This window comes from Mus musculus, chromosome 16, assembly GCF_000001635.26.
Source record: "Mus musculus strain C57BL/6J chromosome 16, GRCm38.p6 C57BL/6J".
Lineage (NCBI taxonomy): Eukaryota > Metazoa > Chordata > Mammalia > Rodentia > Muridae > Mus > Mus musculus.
In genome coordinates this window covers 73,909,354-73,931,105 of record NC_000082.6, presented here as the reverse complement: position 1 = coordinate 73,931,105, position 21,752 = coordinate 73,909,354, and the positions used below count along the sequence as shown (strand labels likewise).

The 21,752-nt window shown below is 35.1% G+C and overlaps 1 protein-coding gene across 25 annotated transcripts in view; it reads left to right on the top strand.

Annotated features, from left to right (window-relative positions):
* The window catches only part of Robo2 (roundabout guidance receptor 2), a 1,555,468-nt gene that overhangs the window by 1,516,338 nt on the left and 17,378 nt on the right, over positions 1-21,752 (top strand). For all 25 annotated transcript variants that reach the window (XM_006523038.4, XM_030249139.1, XM_030249140.1 and 22 more), the window contains 3 exons: positions 2,929-3,082; positions 10,312-10,572; positions 14,803-15,008. In XM_006523038.4, coding sequence (XP_006523101.1) covers positions 2,929-3,082; positions 10,312-10,572; positions 14,803-15,008 — 621 coding nt within the window. The remainder of the gene's footprint in view (positions 1-2,928; positions 3,083-10,311; positions 10,573-14,802; positions 15,009-21,752) is intronic.

Below are 21,752 nucleotides of genomic sequence, written 5' to 3'. Positions count from 1 at the left end.
GAATCTTCTTTTAATGTACCAACTTTTGAAATAGGTATACATTCAATGTAATATATTATAATTATATATACAATATATTTTTTTGGTAGTTATGAGATCAAAATCATGACTTCATGCACAGTTGGCAATTGTTTGACTATTCACAGCCCCTACCTCGTGCATTTAATTTTAAAATAAATTGTTTTCATAGTTTTTTGATAGTATTCATTTGTTATCTATAAAACAACTAAATACTTACATTTTGACTTGAAGATGGGTCAAATGTTTTGTCAAAGCATCAGAAACATTGTGTAGGGTTCTCTCGTTTAGAACGGTTGAACTTTAAATTGCAGATTGCAGCAGTAAGAGGTTAGTTCCTTTCAGCAAAGATTCAGATCTCAGAAACAGAATTTAACTACTAGATCGAGTCAGAAATTCCCTCTACCAATCCACTGTTTCCAAACCACATTTTAAAGCCTGTTGTTTCCTATACTGGGTGGAGAATTGCTTTCTTGAATTCTAGTAAGAATTTCAGCACGGACTTACAAAAGGACTGAAGGATAGTTGCGTTAGTTGTAGTGTGAGACACTGCACCACAGCTGGCTCTTGGCAAGCTGCTGCCTGGTGAATGCAGATTTTTCTCTGATGATGTGGATGTGAGAGTTGACTCTGGAGCATCAGAGGAGAACAGTAGTATCGCACTGTTATCATGTGCACATAAAGGTCTTCTGGACTTTCATCACTCAGTTCTCTTGGTGTCCATTCAAAAGGGCTGTGGGGATTCATGAAGATGCTCCTAATGCATAGACAAAGGGCCAGGAGAAAGCACAGCTAGTGGGGTGGCAAGGAAACATGGATTGCTCAAGCTATTCCTTTCAAAATATTAAATTTCAATTCGATTTTTTTTTTCAAAAACGATGTAGTACTTGGTCTTTGTTGATGATGCAGGAGGTCTAAGAATTCAACGAATCATTTTAGAAAGAAAAATACAGATCTATTCAGCAGTCAATGTTTTGCTTTATTTAGGAAACTTAGACTGTTTATGGCATACTCACTGAAAAGTTGGAGAAGAGAGGACTGTTTAGGTGGCTAGAAATTGAAATATATATATATATATATATATATATATATATATATTATATGAGAGAAGAGTTGGAAGAGAACAGTGATGACTCGCTTTTCATACTTAATATTTTACATGCAATTGTAATCCTAAAGATAGCTCAGGGAAATAAGGATATCTATTGTCTGTGTATGGAAATTAAGATGACAATTACTGACTGACCTATGAAGTAATCCAGAAATCAAGCTCTGACCCATACAAGCTTAGGGTAGAAGGTGACTGCTCTGTTTCTATCAAGGAGAAAGTGGAAATACCATGTACTGTGATGTGCTAGTGGATTTGAATGTAGACATGCATAGCATGTAGAAAGTATGTACTCTTCAGTAGTGTGAATGTCTAGTATAATAGAGTGATCTGTTGCTGGGCTTCAATATATTATTATTATACTATATAATCTATTTTGCTAACTCAGATGAGTAATAGATAGAAGAAAGAAATAGATGGGTTTCTCATGAAATCTGCATGACTAGATAGCCTCATTTCTTACACTCACAACTTTGTCCTTAATAAAGATGAAATGGAAATGGCCAATTCCTTGATAGAAGAAAAGGTAACCACAGGGAAACAGAGAAGTCACCTTTTACACTAAGTTTGTGTGGGTAAGAGTTTGATTTCTGGACTTGAGGGCTAATTGATTACTTCATAGGTCAGTCAGTAATTGTCATCTCAATTTCCATACACAGACATTAGATATTCCTATTTCCTTGAGCTATCTTTAGGATTACAATTGCATGTAAAATATTAAGTATGGAAAGCCAGTCACCACTGTTCTCTTCCAACTCTTCTCACATTAAAAAAAAATAGAAATAAAATAGAATTTAAAAAAATAGAAAACATGCAACCTGCTTAGGTACCCTTAAATATCTTTTCCTTCTTTGTTCAAAGAATATTCATCTTTGTATCTACACTGTCCCCCTACTTGTTGATGAAGTTTTATTTACTTAATTTTAGAAGGATAAGATGTATAACAATTCAGATGATGTCCTGGTTCCACAGTTCACTAAGTTCCATGTAACCTCAGATATGATTCATATATTGCTGGCTTATTTTCTGCTCCTGTCAATGCATGAATTCATTAGTTATTATACATAGTACCAAACCTAATTACTCTATTTCCAAGAAATACCCTTTGTTTTGGAATTTTATGAAATGCTAAATTTAATATGGTTGAGAACTCCTTATATGATATATACAATCAGCGGTGCTACTCGTTAGACAAGAAGTCTATGAAATATATCTTGATGAAGCATACACAGATACTCTCTAGCCTACACTTGATTGATGTTTTTGTTTGGTTGGTTTGTTTGGTTTTTTTACTCATGACTTGGGAAAGTAGAATGTTACTCCTCTGGATTAATTAAATTGAATAAATTCTAATGGAACAATTTAGCCTGCATCCTTAGACACTGTGTTCTCCACTGAGAGAGATTATGTAAAAGAGCATTATAATTGCAGTAAAATCTGACATTTAAAAGAATTTGCTGCGGACCATTATTTTGTCGAACAATGGAAACATGGAAGCAGCAGACGTGAATAAATCAATAAATGTGCTCTTGATTCAGCGGCCATGTTTTGTGGCTTACTCGGGTCTGCCGAGAATGCCCTTGGAGAGGCACAAGGCCACTGGTGGAATTCGTAAAAAAGGAAACAATGTTTTATTTTATTTCGTTTTTCAGAGAGCGCGATTTCCTTGTTTATAGCTTTTTATCATGTCTGACATACTGATCCTGTTGTTTTGAAAATATTAGTACATTCTGATATAATTTTTTATACTCTGTTTCTTTGGATAGGCAGCCTCTCTGAATACACGTGTTGGTTATTTTTAGGTGGGAAAGGTGGAAAAAAGAAGAAAACTAAAAATTCTTCGAAAGCGCAGAAAAACAACGGATCCACTTGGGCTAATGTCCCTCTACCTCCTCCTCCCGTCCAGCCCCTTCCTGGTACAGAGCTGGGCCACTATGCTGCGGAACAAGAAAATGGGTAGGAATATGGTGTATCCTCACAACATGGCCAAGCTGGCACTTCTGCTTTCTGTTCCTTCTTCTGGTGCACTGAGCTATCCTTGATCTGACTCCCCTCCCTCCATGTTCACTGCATCGTCTTTACTGTTTGCACTCTCTCTATTTTTAGGTGATAAACATAAAACAGCCCATATTGAGGAGTGTGAATCCTTGGCCCTCAAGTGCTTTAGATTGTCTGCAATCACGATAATCAGCCTCCATTTATAATATTGCTTGTTAGTTTGAAAGCAAGTCCCCACAGCTCTGTGAACTAAAGAGGCACTCCTGAGAAGGGCTGAAAGGGAATTAAAATAACCCCCTTCATCATCCCTTGCAGCTTCCTAATGACTTGATGTCTGGCCATAGCAGGGCGCCACCAGTCGAGCATCACCACAATGGGATAATTGTGGGGACCTGACCAGTGGGTAGAACTTTAATCATCAGTTCTGATGAGAATGTAGGGAAAAGAACAATAAGAGATTCAAGCCAATGCACACTCTATAACAAAACCTTTTTAAGTTAGACAGTTTTTTCTGATGGCCCTTAAATGGGATGTTTCTCTATTCTTTACCAAATAACTCACAAGAGTTAGTTTTCTGTTAGCTTGAGTGGTGATTGATTTTAAACACAAAGACAAGGATAATGCTTTATATTGCCAAAAAAGTCAAATAAAACATTTTATCTAAATTAATATTTCCAAGAGCTGTGTCATGCTTTCCATTTGCAAATCAGTATTTATTTTGACTAGAATTGTATACAGCCCAAGAATGCAGAATATATTGAGATTTTTTTTTTCTTCACGAATTTTGTTTTACACAGAATTATATACCTATTAAACATAATTGAATTACACACTGATATTATGGTTTATACTGGTTCAAATGATATAATATTTATTTTCACATAAAAATTTCATATTTTTTTCATTGTTTATCAGTGCTGTCTTTGAACACTTCATAATGTCTTTTCTAACACTAACTTTCTATTTTGTAAAATTATATTCATTCATCTACTTTTTCTTCTGTGTATGGACACATATCACAACATGTATTCTATAAATATGCATAAAATATATAATATTTTGATATTATATATAAAATACATTGTATAGACATATATCTATAGATAGACTTTATATGTAGCCTATTAATATACCAATACACACATACCTTTTCTCCATCTTTCTATCTTTCCAGTAGACTTCATTTGTTTCCCTGGGGAATAATCTTATATATATAAGTTTTAAAAAGTGACTATATAACTTATCAAAATGTTCTCATTTGAAATTAGCAATTAAGAGACCACCCTTTATTCTATTGATTTAAAAATTAAATTTTGAGCTGGGCAGAGGTGGCACATGCCTTTGATCCTAGCACTTGGGAGGCAATGGTGGGCAGATTTTTGAGTTTGAGGCCAACCTGGTCTACAGAGTGAGCAACAGGACAGCCAGGGATACACAGAAAAACCCTGTCCAAAAAAAAGAAAGAAAGAAAGAAAGAGAGAGAGAGAGAGAGAGAGAGAGAGAGAGAGAGAGAGAGAGAGAGAAAGAAAGAAAGAAAGAAAGAAAGAAAGAAAGAAAGAAAGAAAGAAAGAAAGAAAGAGAAAGAGAGAAAGAAGGGAAGAGAAGAAAATTAAATTGTGAATATGATATTAATTCACATCAATGATGTAAATATGTCATGAAAAAGATGAGCTATATGTTTCATCAAAAGGATTCTTACGGGATTATTACTTCACAGTTTGCATCTTAAGGTTATAGTCATAAAAATTGAGAAATGGAATTTGGGACTAGCAGGGAAAAAGAAAAGGGTGTTAATGCTTTATAAAAATAACATCTAGAAAAATTTAGATTATTTAGAATTATTTCTCTTTTGTTTTTCCCAACAAATCTTCTTGAAATACATATAATGATTACACACTGAAATAAAATTAATTTAATCTGCATGAATGCAAAACTTACCATGTGATCTTGTTAAACAGTAGAAAAATACGAAATAATTCAATGTATGATGAGACAGTTAATATTGGTATAGTTTTATGTTTTTACACAAACTAGTCTTAGAATATTGATATGTAATGTTATCTAATGTATATAGTGATTACATTATTAATATATACTCAAATGCATGATATTATTTTTCATTTTTGAAATAGTCATTTACTATTACAAATAGCTAAAAAGAGTGTTCTTACTATATACATGAAAAAGTGTATAAAAAGAGATTATGCTATATATTTTAGTTCTTATTTCCTTCTGAGTTTTTATTTGCCTTAAGTGCTGAGAATTTGATGTGTGGGGGAAAGAAGTATTATTCACCTCAGCCCTGAGGAGCTACAGACAGTAAGAACAGAATTCCAAGATCATTCTCAGCTCCATAACTCTTTACATAGTATGATGCTGGCCTGGAATATATAAGAGCCCTGGTTTTGTCTTTTTGGTTTTGAATTCATTGTTTGTTTTTTTCTTAATTTTGCATTGTTATTTGAAACAGACCATAATAAAGAATTTTGTCAACCATTAAAAAGAAAATGCCTCCTAAGCACCTGGCCCAGTTGTAGGAATAAAAGCAATAAGAAGTAGCAAACAGAAAAAAAAATGCATTTATAACAGAAATCTAATAAATTGATTCAAACAAAATACGGTCCTAAGATATTTCCTGCCTCCAAGTACACATAAAGATGCTCTCCTCTCTTCCTCTCCCTCTCTCTTTCCATTTTCATCTCTTTCATCTATCTATCTATCTATCTATCTATCTATCTATCTATCTATCTATCTATCTATCCATCCATCTATCTCAAGAAAAAGAGACAAAAGCATTGTTTTGCATAACAAACCAAAAATGAACAATGTATATAAAATAATAATAGTTAAAACAGTGAAACAGTAAGAGGCTTATAGCAGGTGAATCTTGATTCACTTTTTTTCATGAATGATACTACCCAAAATTGATCGGCTGTCAGAATCTATTTTGAGCCCCAACAAAGGTAGATCAACTAAGAAGGAGTGTTGAGGTTAATTGTGAATCCTTGTATGCCATAGAAAGAGTCAGCTCTTTTACTACTGATGATAGACTACGTAAGAACCTCGGTTCATGTGAATAATGTCTCAAATGTTGCAGCAAAATGACTGAGAGAAAAATGAAAAAAAAAAGGCAGAAAACAAGGTAATGGGAGTGGGCATGAAGTCGAGCAGAGTCCTAGCTGGGAATAACAAAAAAATATCGAATATATGGTTTTGAGTTTCTACTTGTGACTTTCAGTATTGTTTCTTAAGAGTATAGACATGACTTTTCACTCTAAACCTTCCATGAGCCAATTTCTCTCTTCACAGTCCAAAATACCAAGTTGTTTTTCAATCATTGTTCAAATGAAATGATATCTGAATGTTAATTCAATCATATAGCCATGGTGCAAATGTTTCTCCTTCTTCATATGCTTCTTCAGTTTGAAAAAGGCAGTGTGTTAAATGTATTAGAGCCTAGTTGTGACTGTAATACACTTAGGATAGTCATAGGCTGCGTGAAACAATTCAATAGTAATTAAATAGGTGCTTGGCTTTGTTCTTGCCATTAGAGGTTGGCGAGCTTTTGCTGGGGTTGAACTTTATTGTATTTTTTATTAGTAATTTGGTATTTGTGTCTGGCCTTTAATAAGTTAGTTCGCATGCAACATTGATTGGCTGTCATCTTGATCATTACTCATCAGGAAAGACAGATAATAAGATGCCTCATACTTGGCAAACAGAATGTCAGGGAACAAGGACTTGCCTAGGGAAGGTTGAGCAAAACAGCTTTGATTCTTTTCATTGGGAGTATTTTTGTAGACTTTGTGTGTTTCTACGAAACACACCAATATTGTATTGCTTACATAAGATGCACATCTCTAACATGTGAAGGAAACCGTTAAACAGAGCTGTATATGTAAAATGTGCAGTTATCAGCTACTCTCTCCTTTTTCGATGGTAACTGCAGTAAGCCTATCTATCTATCTCTCTGGTGTAGATTCAGATATGAGCACCAACCAGTGAGGTGGTGATTGGTTCTCTGTGTCACAATATGAACTGCATCCTGACTTTGCTTGCTTTATTCAGTCTTGTTATTCTCCAGGTCTTTCAGATTCGTTTTTCTTTTTCTTTTTTTTTTTCCTTTTTTCTCTATCCCCACAAAGCATGCACATCTTTCAGCCTTCCATGTTCTTGAGGGGTATACAGTTTATTTACTGTGCTTGCAATTATCTATGCAGAGATATAAGGGCACTATGGATGACAACATACAACCTACTTTAAGGAGAGGCTAAAGAAATTTGTTTTAGCAACATAGCATACTATGCAATTTATTTAACTAGTAATACCATTTTTTAGAACATGAAACATTTTAAAGAGTCTGTCTTTTGCCCAATATTACTTGAATAACAGAAAATGAATCAAGATAAGTTACTTGAATGCTTTTCACTTTATCATTGCAAATAATGTATATAACAAAAGCTATTTTATCCTTGTGATACTCATGTTTCATTCTTAATTTATATGGCAACTAAATTGTTTAAATAATTGTTTATCATCAAGTAGGAATACTTGTAGTATTTATGGCTTATTCCTATAAGTTACACACACACACAATATACATGTAAAACTATAATAGCTTTAGCCATGGAAATATTAAAAATTTAACTATTAATTTCTTCTACAAAAGTGTGTTTTGATAAAATTTCAGAGTAAAACTGACTTTAACTATGGTAAAGGCTAAGAGTAAGTTCATTCTATAATGCTATTAGGTTATTATTTTATTAGATTCTGAACATGCATTTTTACTGTAATAATGCAGTACTCAAATAAACAAACAATGCAAAGAAACTTAAGCTTTCTCTTTAATAAAGCTCTTTGTATTCAAGAGTATTTTAAGCCAACAATTCGCAAGCTAAATCTCCTTGAGGAAAAAAATACTCTAATATATGAAAAGCTCAATATTAAGCTCAAGGAGTAAAAGTATTAATTGTGGAACCTAAAATCCATTTCAAATTAATGTTCAATAAGATTGCCAGTACCAGTACTGGAACATAATATTCCAACACTGGTTAGCTTTCTCAGTAAGTTTTATAAAAGATATGTGATTCAGAACTAATTTAACGTGCAGAATTGTAAAAAATGAAGAACCTACAAGGATGAAGCTTATTTGAAATAAGTCTGCTTCTATGACCACATGGAGCAGGATGCAAAAATGTAAAGGAAAGGGGAAATAAATTCATTTGGTTTCTTGTGAGAGTCTTGCTGACAAACTATGTGCTTTGTCTAGAAATAAGTCCAAACTTAGCTATGTTAAAGGAACATAATAGAATAAAGAGAAGTAAATGGCTCTCTTATATTGTTCTGATGTCTTCATAGATAAATTTGTAAACAGTCTGATTGATTGGATTTGATACCCTAAAAGCATTAAAGGCAACAAGGGTAGCTGGTTATAGTATTTAGAGCAATAGAACCATTTTTTCAAATGAAAAACTGTGATCTCTGTAAACTGAATTAAAATGACACACATTATGCAGTTAATAAATAGGAGTACTGATTTAGCCTATGTAATGTTCTTATAGAGATAACTTGTTATTTGCCATCCACTGAAATGTGTCTGCTGTTCACAATAGTATATAAGATCTTTAAGGACAGCCATCCCTTCCAAACTGTCCATGACTTCTGAAGCAGGGCTCTCAGCTGTAAGCTAATTGAAACAGAAGGGCATTCAAGTAGCTTCAGCAGGACAAAACAAGCAGCCACGAGTGCAAAAACAAAGGAGCCGACGGTAAAACTAACTCAGTAGAGAACATTTGGTTTGTGGATACCAATTTTAGAGACCCAGGGAGACAGAACTGGTAGAGATGACCTTATTCCACGCTCCCTAGGACTGATGAGCCCCTATGTAACTGATATTTTCCTTTCTCTCCTCACTTATGGCCAATACTTTCCTCTTTCTCTCTCTTTGGGAAACTGTGTTCTCCAGTACCTACCCCTGGGCTTGCACATATGTAACTTAATAAATTCCCATTGCTCCTGGTCAACAGAGCATTGCCGGTCCACAAACTGTTTGAAATCTGCGGGCATCCATTTATTTAATAGTCTCTGTTGCTGGTTCATTGCATCATCTGATTCTGCTATGCAGAGTCATCTCTCTACATCCTCACATCCCTCTCAATTTGCTCCTTTCCTCTTATCAAGTCTCCTCCCCTAGTCCACATTGTTTCAGTGGATATTCTGTTGCTGAGAAGAGGTACTATGAACCCAGTAACTCTTTTGGATGAATGCATTTATTTTGGGGCTTGCTTACAGTTCAGAGATTTAGTACATTATCAGCCTGGCAGGGAGCATGGTGGATACAGGCAGACATGGTACTGGACAAGTGGCTGAGGGTTCTACCTCCAGATCAACAGGCAGTGGGGAGAGCGAAGACAACGGGCCTGGCTTGAGTTTTATTTGAAACCTCAAAGTCCACCTCCAGTGACACACTTTTTCCAACAAGGCCACACCTCTTAAAAGGTCATACCACTCCCTGGTGACCAAGCTTTCAAATCTATGAGCCTATGAGACCATTCTTATTCACGTCTTTTTCATTTGATTTTTGCTTTTTGACCCATAGGGTTTAACCAGAGTTGTTTATGTGAGCGTGGGGTGACTCTGTTCACGGGTACACAAATAACTCCACAATGGCTATATCACTGAAGACAATGACTTCCTGTCTTCCAGAAGCCATGGCTCCCCACTGTGCTAAGCTTGGCTCCATGAGCCCATATCCCATTTAAATTATTACTTGTTTAGCCTTTTGGGGACCATAACTTTTGAAAAGGCTTTCCCTTTTTTTAAAGTATCTTAGGATTTATTGTTTGTTGGAAATACTATGACTATGGAGATTAAAACTGCTATTGATTTAAAATTTACTGTTTCAGGATTCTATATACTTGATCCAGAATCCCTTTTAAAAAAATGGTTAGTGACTCTATATAAATCTTCAAAGTAGATATCATAAACTTAAAAGGATAATAGTTTATATAGTTAGGCATAATAACTAAGATAACAGTCAGATGACTTCCTATGCCATCATCAATAATATGATAAGGAAGACAAACTGAGGAACCTTTTACGAACACTTGTTTGCTCTTTGTTGCTAATATGAGTGTGCCTTTATGTGTGTATGTCAGTGAACATTTTTTTTTCTAATTTAATTTCAGCTATGACAGTGACAGCTGGTGCCCACCATTACCGGTGCAAACATACTTGCATCAGGGTATGGAAGATGAGCTGGAAGAAGACGAAGATCGGGTCCCAACACCTCCTGTTCGCGGCGTGGCCTCTTCACCAGCTATCTCTTTTGGACAGCAGTCCACTGCCACTCTTACTCCATCCCCACGGGAAGAGATGCAACCCATGCTGCAAGCTCACTTGGATGAGTTGACAAGGGCCTATCAGTTTGATATAGCAAAACAAACATGGTAAATATCCTCCATAAACCAATGGCCCTGTACTTTCTACATATGGAGATTTTCTTGCATGTATATTAAGTAGAGATGCTCATAAATCTATGTGAGTGGAATGAAAATTGATTTTGAATATGTGTTAACCATCCATATTAAGAAACTGGTGACAGAAACATACGTAAACTGGCCATCATCGCACAGCTAGCTAGAGAAGTGAATGGAGCAGGGACTCAGGCTGAGTGTTTTGGTGACACCAGATTCTTTTCTCATTCACAGACCAGCGTTCATTAGTTTATCCTTGAACTCATTTTTAATGCTGCAATAAAGAACTCCTTTTAAATTCTTCAAAGTGCCTGTGATTAATTCTGTATGTCCTTGTAAATATGTAAATGCATGCTTCTGAGAATTATTATGGTCAGTGTCAGTTATTAAAAGACTTTGGGCTGAATTAAGTGGATTAGAAAATATAAAAATAAAAATCATAAATGTTTCAACAGAAATCCACAACACATTAAGATTTTTGTAAAATAAAAATACGAATTCATAAATCACACATGGAAGTCTGTCAGATGTTCTGTGAAAATGTGTCAGTATAGAAATAGGACCAAGCCTCACAATTTTTAGGGAATTTGGTTTTTCTGAAAGACTGATTTACATTTCAGTATCTATGACCTACAAGAAAGTATCTTCCGCTGATTTACATCATACCTGAAGTCAGATGAAAGACTTTGCACTTTTAGGTAGCTCTACTGACTGAAATATTTCTAATAGGGAAATAGCCATCATCTTCAGTGTTTGTGAGCTACTTATTTTTGAAATACACCTAAGCATATAGCTGAGAAGATAACCAGACCAGGAACAGCACTCCAGGCAGGCACAAACATGTCCTTTGTTGTGGAACAGAAGACCTTTGTCAGTTTTCACAATCATCAGATATATTCTCAATAGTCATACATGCTTGCTTTTAAACAATATTGTTATTTTACATAAAGCTGATTTGTTCAAAATATCACTAAGTTTCAAACAATTGTCTAAAGACTCACAAAGTTTTGCAGTCTTGTCTCTTATACTTTAAACACACATGCTCATTTATATGAGAATCACCTGAACAAATTTAACTTACCGAGGTAGGAAACTGAGATCCTACCTCTAAGAAAGTTCTGATTCCTTAGGCTGAGAATCAAGTGAGGAATTCCGCAAAAAAAAAAAAAAAAAAAAAAAAAAAAAAGGATGTGTCTTACCAGATGGATGGATAACCTGGGGAAATTTGTCATTTATACACTTAGTTCTCCCATGTGGAAAATAATACCAATGCTAATAATTGGCTTCTCTACAAATTTAAAAGGAACTCCCTAACAATACCATAAATTATAATTAGGTATATAATCAAGAAGCCCCCAAAATCACAGTGCAGTTTTATAACATGCTGCAAGAGTTTAAAGAATTAACTGGATTATCTATACACTAAGTTTTAGATTATTCTCATAAAACACTATGGATTAAAATAAGCTAAGGAAAGAGATGTGGGGCAAACTTCTGAAGAATTTCAAAAACAGAGATCTCCTCCATTTCCTCCTATTGGAGCTCTGGGTAGCTTGGTTTCCCTGCATTAGCAAGATGCAGGGATGATAACCAATCCATTGACATACATGGGAACAGAGCTAGAGTCATACTCTTAGAGCTATTAAGGTTGAATACATTCATGACTGACCTCAATAGTCAGCCCATTGACAGCCGACACTATGATTTTGTGACTAAAAGCCCTTTGAAGATTTGTCCTGTTAAATATTGTGTGGACCAGGGCTTCCAATTCTATAGACACTGTACCATGAAGAACATACTACCTCCAGGTTACAAAGGAAAATATCTACCTTTTTCATTTTCTTTTTTCTTTTTTTTCTTTTTTTCTTTTTTCTTTTCTTTTCTTTTTCTTTCTTTCTTTTCTTTTCTTTTTTTTTTGAGTTAGGTTCAAGTTCTCTGTTATGCTTCATGATTTTTTTTGAGATGTAAATGTGTTTGCACATTGTTTGATTCTTGGGAAACTATCTGTCTAATTCTAATTTCTAATGTTTAGAAGGGGTTAGATTTTCACTTAAGTTGGGCACTGATGTCTGTTTTACACTTAAAGTCCCTCATTTAGTAATTGCCTCATAGATATCTGCTGAATGGGTGAATGGGCTTTTCCACATCTTCTACCTACCCATAGGTTAGACCACGTTTCTCTCCTTGAGTATGTTTCTACCTGATCAATCAGTATTCAGAACGCCACAGCTTGCTTCGCATATATGAGTAGCAATTAATCCATTACCTAAAAAGTACCTTGCTTGCTCTTGTGGTTTGGAAGTGTCCCTTGCTTAAAGTTTCACATCACATTCCCAGAACTCTGCAGATAAAAGGTCCCAGCTTCACATCCAGGGTTGCTATTCATACTAACAGATAAAAAGTCCAAAGCGCTTCCTATTGCTAGAAGATAGTTATAAATCCTGTATACCTTCACCTCATATTTCAGACTAACTTCTGGTGCTGCTTAATCTAAGAAGTACATTTTCATCCCTATGTAATTTTTTTCCAATCAAGACATGCCACAAGTTATGTAGGATTACTGCATTCATCTGTAATATTCCCATCCCATTTCCTAATCTATCACATCACAGTGAAATGAACCACATATATAATATTTCTTGATATCCTCTTCTTCAACATGTAGCACTCTCTCTCTTTCTCTCTCTTCTTCTTCTTCTTCTTTCTTTCTTTCTTCTTCTTCTTCTTCTTCTTCTTCTTCTTCTTCTTCTTCTTCTTCTTCTTCTTCTTCTTCTTCTTCTTCTTCTTCTTCCTTCTCCTTCTCCTTCTCCTTCTCCTTCTCCTTCTCTTTCTCCTTCTCCTTCTTTCTCTCTCCAATTTATAAACCAAATATGAAACCACATGTACAGCAAATTGAGCTTGACAGCCCTCAGTATTCAGTCTAAGAGAATTTAGCAACACTCACTTTCCTTCCTCATTCTACGTTAATGGGTGGTGATGAATGCCAAGGAGTTTCCTCAAATAACTGCTCCATAACCTTAGAGATTAGATCTGCTCCCATTGAAGTGATGTCCAATTCTTGAGAGTTCGTTCATTCCTGAGAAATCTAGAATCCTGTTCATTTTAGAGTTGTATATAAATTCACAAATGCAATTCACAAAGGAGTCTTGAGTAATTTCTCTTTTAAAAAAATGAAACATTTTCTCGAAAGATTACAAATCAGAACAGAAATAGTCCGGCAATTTTTTTCAAAAGCCAATAGCAAAAAAAAAAAAAAAATACCTTGTTCTTATTAGCAGTGACTCTTAGGGAGATGTCCTTTGACTACTTCTGTAGGAAACATTTTGCTTATAATAACAAATAACTGTGAATCACGTCCACTGAGCAATTTACAGGTTAGAAATAATTCATTAATAGTCTCACAGCAAATCCAATAGATCCAACGGTCGAACTCTACACTGTGTAAGTCATAAAATGTACACCAAGGATTTTCTTAAATATTTTCTAATAAAAGAATGACCATGCATGTTCTATTAATTCTGTCAGATTGGGATTAGACATCTTTACCTACAAGGCTATTGAACATGCAATGTGTTCCAAATCCAATCCCTTAAGACTTTGGTGGTAAGATAGATTGCAAGTACCAAGAGCACAAAGTATTTGTGTCTAATCTACACTGGGATCATGAAACATCTGCTCAGTATAATGTGATGGGAGTCATGCCAAAATCATCCTCATAGGCCAGGAGGTGTGCCAGAGACAGGGCTGAGTCAATCACATTTTCACCTGAGAAACTTCCTTCAACCAAGCTGCATAGATTAACACAAGTGAGTTGAGCTTCAACACTAACCTGGAAACCAAGTAGCTATTGTCCCAGGCCAAAAAAAACAAACAAAAAAAAAAAACAAAAAAAATATTTGGTTTGTAACAAATATTCCTATTATTTTTTTTAAGAATTTGCTGACACAAAAATTCTTTGTATTTTTCTCCCAGTGTATTGCCTAGTAAACAATCAAAGCAATAACTTTTGTAGTTTATGCAGTTCCCCTTGGTAAGGCATATGTCCACATCAAAGTCTCTGCTGAAGTAGAAGACAGTACTGAGGGTGAATATGCAAGGGAGACAGTATGAAATACCATAACATGGCATTTAAAAGGAATTGCAATTTTGTTTAATGTTAACAAATTGCTTTCCGACTTTCATTTCTTTTTGTTTGAATTCCAGGCACATTCAAAGCAATACCCCACCTCCACAACCCCCAGCTCCGCCATTAGGTTACGTGTCCGGAGCCTTGATTTCTGATTTGGAGACAGATGTTCCAGATGAGGATGCTGATGATGAAGAGGAACCATTAGAAATTCCCAGGCCCCTCAGAGCACTAGACCAGACACCTGGATCCAGTATGGACAATCTAGACAGCTCTGTCACAGGTAACAAGACAAATAGAATGAGAATAAGTGACCTATTTGCAACATGAAAATGCATCATAAATCAAATGCTTCCTTCCACTCCATCTATTTTTGTAACATTTTAAATATGATAATGTTAAACACCAAATTCAAAAAGGATTTAGAAATACTTTTGCTTTGCTGCTAAAATGATAAGGAAATTCATGAATTTTAAAAAGCTTTAAAGACATGAAGGAAAACTCAATTATATTCCGGGCTTTCAAGAAAAGTTCACTCTGCTAGGGAACCAAGTGTGTTACATGAAAAAGCTTTACTTTTAGAAATGATATAATTTGTATATCGGGAGCAACATACAAAGTGAATGAGATCTTAAAGCGCTCCTTGATATTTTACCCTGTAAAGTCATTCACTGGCGAAAATAAGGGGGCCTTCAGAAGGAGCCTCTCTTAGGTTACATACGGCATTATATTTTTGGAGTGGAAACATGCATAGTGAGATAAGAAGTACATTTATGCATTTCACATTGCTGACTATAATCACCAGTCCTCTGCCAAAAAGTGTAATTATTTTGACTGTTTATTGCTTAGGCTTCCTTTTCTTTCTTTCTTTTTTTTTTTTTTTTCTTTTTTCTTTTCTTGTTCACAAAGCACACTTCCATTGGTGCTAGCCTGGGATGACTCTAAGAGCTAAGCAGCAGCCTCTTTCCTAGGATTTAAAAATTGTCCAAATAAAATTCCTTACATCCACAAAGGAAGTAGCAAAGGACAAACTTCAGTCTTTCTATCCCTTACTGGACAGAGTTACTACAAACCTAAATCTGATTTCTGCATTCTCTTGGGCCATCTCAGACAAGCATATCTACGTTCACTTAGATAATTCCTTCCCCCCCCCCCACCCCCAATGCTTCTTATCAGAGTTTCCCTGATTCTGTGTGTACTCTGAGAGTTTCCTAATCGCTACAGTATTGGGGCAGCCTGATAGATCTACAAGTGCTGCTGGACCATGGTATACAGTACAGAGGACGTATCAGAGTCTCTGCCTTCCTTTTGGTGATTCTCAGCATCTGCAGCATGAATCTAATTCTCAGTATTTCCTCTTGCCTGGAGGCTGAGCTGATTATCAAGCTAATTAAGATTTTAAAACCACGGATATATTGCTATGATTGGAAACATAGATCCTGCTGAAGGTGACAGGGCAAAAGTTAAAACTTTTGCATTCTGTGAGAGCTGGCTTATTAGTACACTGTTATGTTAAGCCTCTTTGCCTGAATTTCTAACATAATCTACTTTAGGGCAAAATTCTGAATATCTTTGCATATTTCACTACTAATACCAAACTGTTTCCTATTAAGAATGCAATGAAAGTCCCAAGAAAAATGGCAAAGGTCAGCTATAGCCTCTGAAGTTCTATATTAAATATTGTAATCCCTGAGACAATATATACCTCTCTACTCTAACTTAGCAGAATACTATTTTACCCTTTTGTATGCTCAACTGTTAAGAACTAGTTAGGGTGTCTTATGCAATTGGTCAAGCAATGTGCACTTCTTCTGTAACTAATTCCATGTTTGTGCCAAGCAAAGCTTGCATTAAGAAAAAAAATCTTTTCATTCTTATATTTGCTGTTTAATCATTGTCAAATGTTAAAAACAATTTTCAGACCATCTAGGTATGCATATGTTCCCTGAAAATACACCTCCTTGTGAAGTTGTACCTTACACTACAGTAGCTAAAAAAACCAAACCTCCAGTGTCTTGTCTTTCCTTATTCTAGAAATTCAGAGAACATTGAACCAAAGGTTTAATTTCCCCTCTAGACCAGTGGTTCTCAACCTGCCTAACGCTGTGACCCTTTAATATAGTTCTTCATGTTGTAGTGACTCCAAACAAAAAGATAGTTCCGTGTTTACTTCAAAACTACTGTTATGAATTGTAGTATGCGTATGTGTGTTTTCTGATGGCCTTAGGTGACCCATGTGAATGGGTCATTTGACCCTAAAAGGATTGAGGACTGCTGTTCTAGATCTTGTGTGCATGTGTGTATGTGTTTATGTTTATTACAGAGTTTGTATATAAATGTTATAGAATGAACTTATTACAGTGAATCTGAGAGCATGAAATGTGTGTATATGTATGTTAGATAAAAAGTGAACATGGAGCATGTATGCATCATGTAGAGATCATGTGTATATGTTGAGAGGAAGTGAGTGAACATATTGGGAGATGTGAGCACATCAGAAAGTGTATAGGCATTTATATGGAGAAGGTGAGGACAAAAATTCATGTGAGTGGACAAAACAAAGGAGAAACTATAGAAAGAATATGTGACCATGTACAGGGAACGTATACGTGTCGATTAACTTGTGAGCCGGCAGAGAGGGTGCAGGGAAGGGGGCTGCAGATGCACATGCATTTTGGGTATTTTTCCCAAAGGTACCTGTATACATTAATCATGATGGCCCCTCTGCCCTTTGCAGGCACTACCCCCAGATGGTGCACAGGCATACTTTCAGGCAAAACACCTATACACATAAATACACACACATACACACAAATAAAAATAAATATAGTTATTATAAAAGCAGACCTCTCCTTCCAGAAGAAATACATTTTCTCAGAATATGTTCAGAACAACTAAACTATCTGTGTAGCTCCTTAAATTCTGGAATGTATATTCATTTAAGAAAATGGCCAGGAGAAGAAATTATCAATGTTTCTAAATTTTATGAGCTTAGTTTAAAAAAGAGCATGTATTGACACACATATTGCTTTATGTAAGTATTGCCAAAACAGGCATTTATTCTGTGTACTTACATATATCACTGGATTAGGAATTTAGATATTATTAATTAATAATAATAATAATAATAATTATTATTATTGGGTGACTTTTACCCACTTTTGTTTTCTTTTTGAGACAGGGTCTTTCTTGAAACTTACTGTGTAGCCCAGTTTGAGTTCTGCAGGCTGTAATTAAAGGCAGGCACTACTACACCCAGACTGTTTTTTTTTTTTTTTTTTTCACATTTTAAAAGAATAGCAAAGGAACAATAAATAAACAAAAGGAAGGAAAAATGAGGGATGGAGAGAAAGAATTCTCAGAGGAAGGAGGGAAAATGGAGGAAAGTAGAAAACAATTCAGGCCTGAGGTTTCACAGTCTAAAGTCTTTAGGATCTGGCACTTTGCAGATGTGCCCTGGCCTCTGTTCTTAGGGCTCACCCTAGCTTAGTTACTTGACCTTCAAAACCATGATTGTCAATGCCCTAATTTTATAGATAAAGCAATTTATCACAGAGGATTTCAATCATGCAACTTCATCTATTTTGAATATATATGTATATATTTATGGCTTAATATATTTTATATATCATGTATGAATGTGTGCATGTATAGATTATATATTAAGTGTTATATATATGTGTGTGTGTATATATATATATATATATATATATATGTGTGTGTGTATATATATATATATATATATATATATATATGCATGAATTCACACACAAAATGTATCAGTCTTATGATAACATAAAGTGACTGTAATCCTTGCTCTGAAAATGACTAATATTTATATCTGGACTTATATTTAATATGAAAATATGATGGCTGCTTTGTTAGTTAGCATTAGCCTTTCTCTCTCTGTCTCTGTCTCTGACTCTCTCTCTCTGTGTCTCTGTCTGTCTGTCTATCTTTCTCTCTCTCTCTATATATATATATATATATATAGAGAGAGAGAGATTTTATGTGGAATATATATATATTCCACATAAAATTGAAATTGTTTGGACACATTAATCCTTGATAAAAATTATGAGGAGTTTTCAGACATGACATTTTCTGGATCTACATTCAGTTGCAGTGGACTGTTGAAAATTAACTGTCAGTATTTTTTAAAATATATATCACTTTATCTTTATTTTTTGGTAATCTGTGCTTCTAAATTGTCACGAGCATCTATTTAATTGTCACAAAGCACAAAAACAGGCTTAGCATCGCAGTGCACATCATGGTGTGGGGTGGAAAATCAACACTGAAAAGTTCCCATGTTCAAAGCTAAGTTAGAGAGATTTCTACTTGAACAGCAATGCACTGTCACAAACTTCAAGAGGGAGACAGGATTCAGCATTTTATTTTCCTCAACATCATTGTAGATTTAACAATAATGCCATGAAAGAGAAAGTTCCAGAAGGTATAGAATGGAGAAAGATAGGGAAAAGGGTGTCCTTAACATACAGTCGATATTCTAACTGCCTCGGTGACAGAACTAATGCCAATAATGATGCAATTAAGTGGCCGATATTGGTCTTGGATGGTGGACAACACATGCACATGGTAACTAAGACGGAATTCTGGAGCTATTTTCTTTTTGGTTTGGGGTAGTTTAAAATTTTTTTTTCTAGAACTCACTCAACAGATCAGTATGAAGACATCCCACTTGATTGTCTATTTGCTACATAATTGTTTAGAAAGTGGTCCATTAAATTTTTCACCTGAGGATTTCCCTCTGTTACGAAAATACTCGAATAAAATAATTTTAGCATGAATGGAAATTTGTGGCAAATGCTACAAATGAGGAATTCATTGCCTTAGGCTACTAAAGCAGCTCTAGGATCTTTAAGACAAATTAGATGCCAAATGATGTTTATCTGAGTGAAACGCATTAATGGATGCTATATAACCAAAGGAAAAATTTTTTACTTGTTTGTTTTGGTTTTCCTATATGTTATATACATGTGCACGAGTGCATGCATGTACACATGTGCACACACAAGTGTATGCACACACAGAGAAAATGTGTAGATTTGTTGCTCATTCAAATATTGGGAGTATCCAAAGCTTTTGCATATATTTTCCTTTTTATTCTACATCTAGAAAAGGTCAATATTTGGACTGGTTTTAACCAAAGACAATTATAGCAGAAGATTTGACTTAGCAAGTAGGTAGGCAAGCAGTGGATTAAATATTGGCTCAAAAACATGGGGCGGGGGGAGCTGTAAGTTTTTGTAGCTCATAAACATGGTAATGCAACAATTAGCAAGGTCATATTATAGAGCACAGACTTTACTCTAGCTTAATGGATCTAAGGATAAGCATTTATCAGCAAGGAAGGATTTAGCATAAATTGACATGTAAATGAATTGATGACTGATCATAAATTAATTTTAGTGCTGAAGATGTAATAGAGACACAGCAAGAGGCCACTTTATCATGGCATTTTATGCTCAGTAACATTTAAGCAACTTAATGTCCTATGTGAGATTCTTCTTCATCAGCCTGAATTAATTTCAGATTTTTTTTCCTGGTCTTTCAGCATTTTTAAGTTGAGGAATTTAGCAAGATTGAAGCTGTAAACACCAATAAATTTGCTATGTGGCATAAATTCATTTTTCATTAAATGTTTAAATATGTATTGATTATGTTTGTGGCAATAATGTGTCAGAGGAGTATGAATTGCTTGTAGTTTTGAAAGATTCTCCAGGCAAGTTGCTCTGACTTGCTGTTTTCTAAATTTTCACATGTGTATTCATAGGTATGACAGAAATGGTTTCTATCAAATTGACTTACTCTTTAATCTAACAATTAATGTTTTTCTTATCTTCTAATATCTGTGTGTGTGTATGTGTGTGTATTATTTAAGCAACTATCTGGGTTTTTCTTAATGTTTGACTCTAAGGGAAGAGAGAAAGCAGTAAGTGAAGGTCAAATGTCAAAACCTGTAACTGATGAGTACATTTTCTGAATTTCGTGGAAGGAATATTAACACACAGTGTGTTCCATGGTGGTGAAAAGTGTCCAGTTTGAAGCCACACTCATGTATACACATATTGTAGCTCTTAACCTGGTCCAGTATCGTATTTGTCAGAGAAAACACAAAGATGGAAAAGTCTTAATTCTCTCTGCTTACTGCTCTTTGCTTTACATTGTCATGGGGAAAAGACAGCAAACTGGCTTCATTCAGGTTTGTTTTCCATCACTGGGCTTCTCAGGATCTAATGAACTGGCATGCCCATGGTGTCTCCTCAGCTTCGAAGTCTCCTTCACTCCTAGCAGAAATACAACAGACATAAAAACAGCAACTCAGGTTTCTGTTGTCCTGTCTGCCAACCATGGGAAGCCTGGTCTTGGCAGGACTCAGCTCCTCATTCTTCCCAGAGAAAGGATGGAAATTATGTCAGGGAGGAACTTTGTGGGGAAAATGGGAGACTTTTCAAGGACATGTCAGAAAGCATTAAGGAAAAATAGAGAGTCACCAGCAGTTCTTTTTTTTTTTTTTCTTTTAGGGTGTAGCAAACATAGGCATGGATATTGACACAAAAAAACTTACTATTGTGAGGAGATAAAGCAGGCTCATTTGGGAAGAAGAGAAAAGGTGGTTTTCTATTCAGAGGCTGCTCAGAATACCATTTCTATAGTGATGATGCTGAGACACAGGACTTTCCCCTCTGCATTTCACAGGATGTAAGCCTTGATTGTCGATAGGCTAGATCACCAGGGCGGAGCCAGGGAGCAGACACAAACACAGCACGCTCAATTTCTTTGAGCTGAGGGAAAAAAATTGAAAGCACAAAATGTTAGACTAAATGTATTTATATGAGTGAGTATGACTAAGAATCACAGACAAAACTAAATTATGATTTAAAGTAAATTCATCATTTTACCTTGAATAAAAACACTATAAACTATTACTAAAGAATGTAGCAAAGCATGATATTATATATACCATTATATATGTATCTTATTACATATTATTACATAAGAT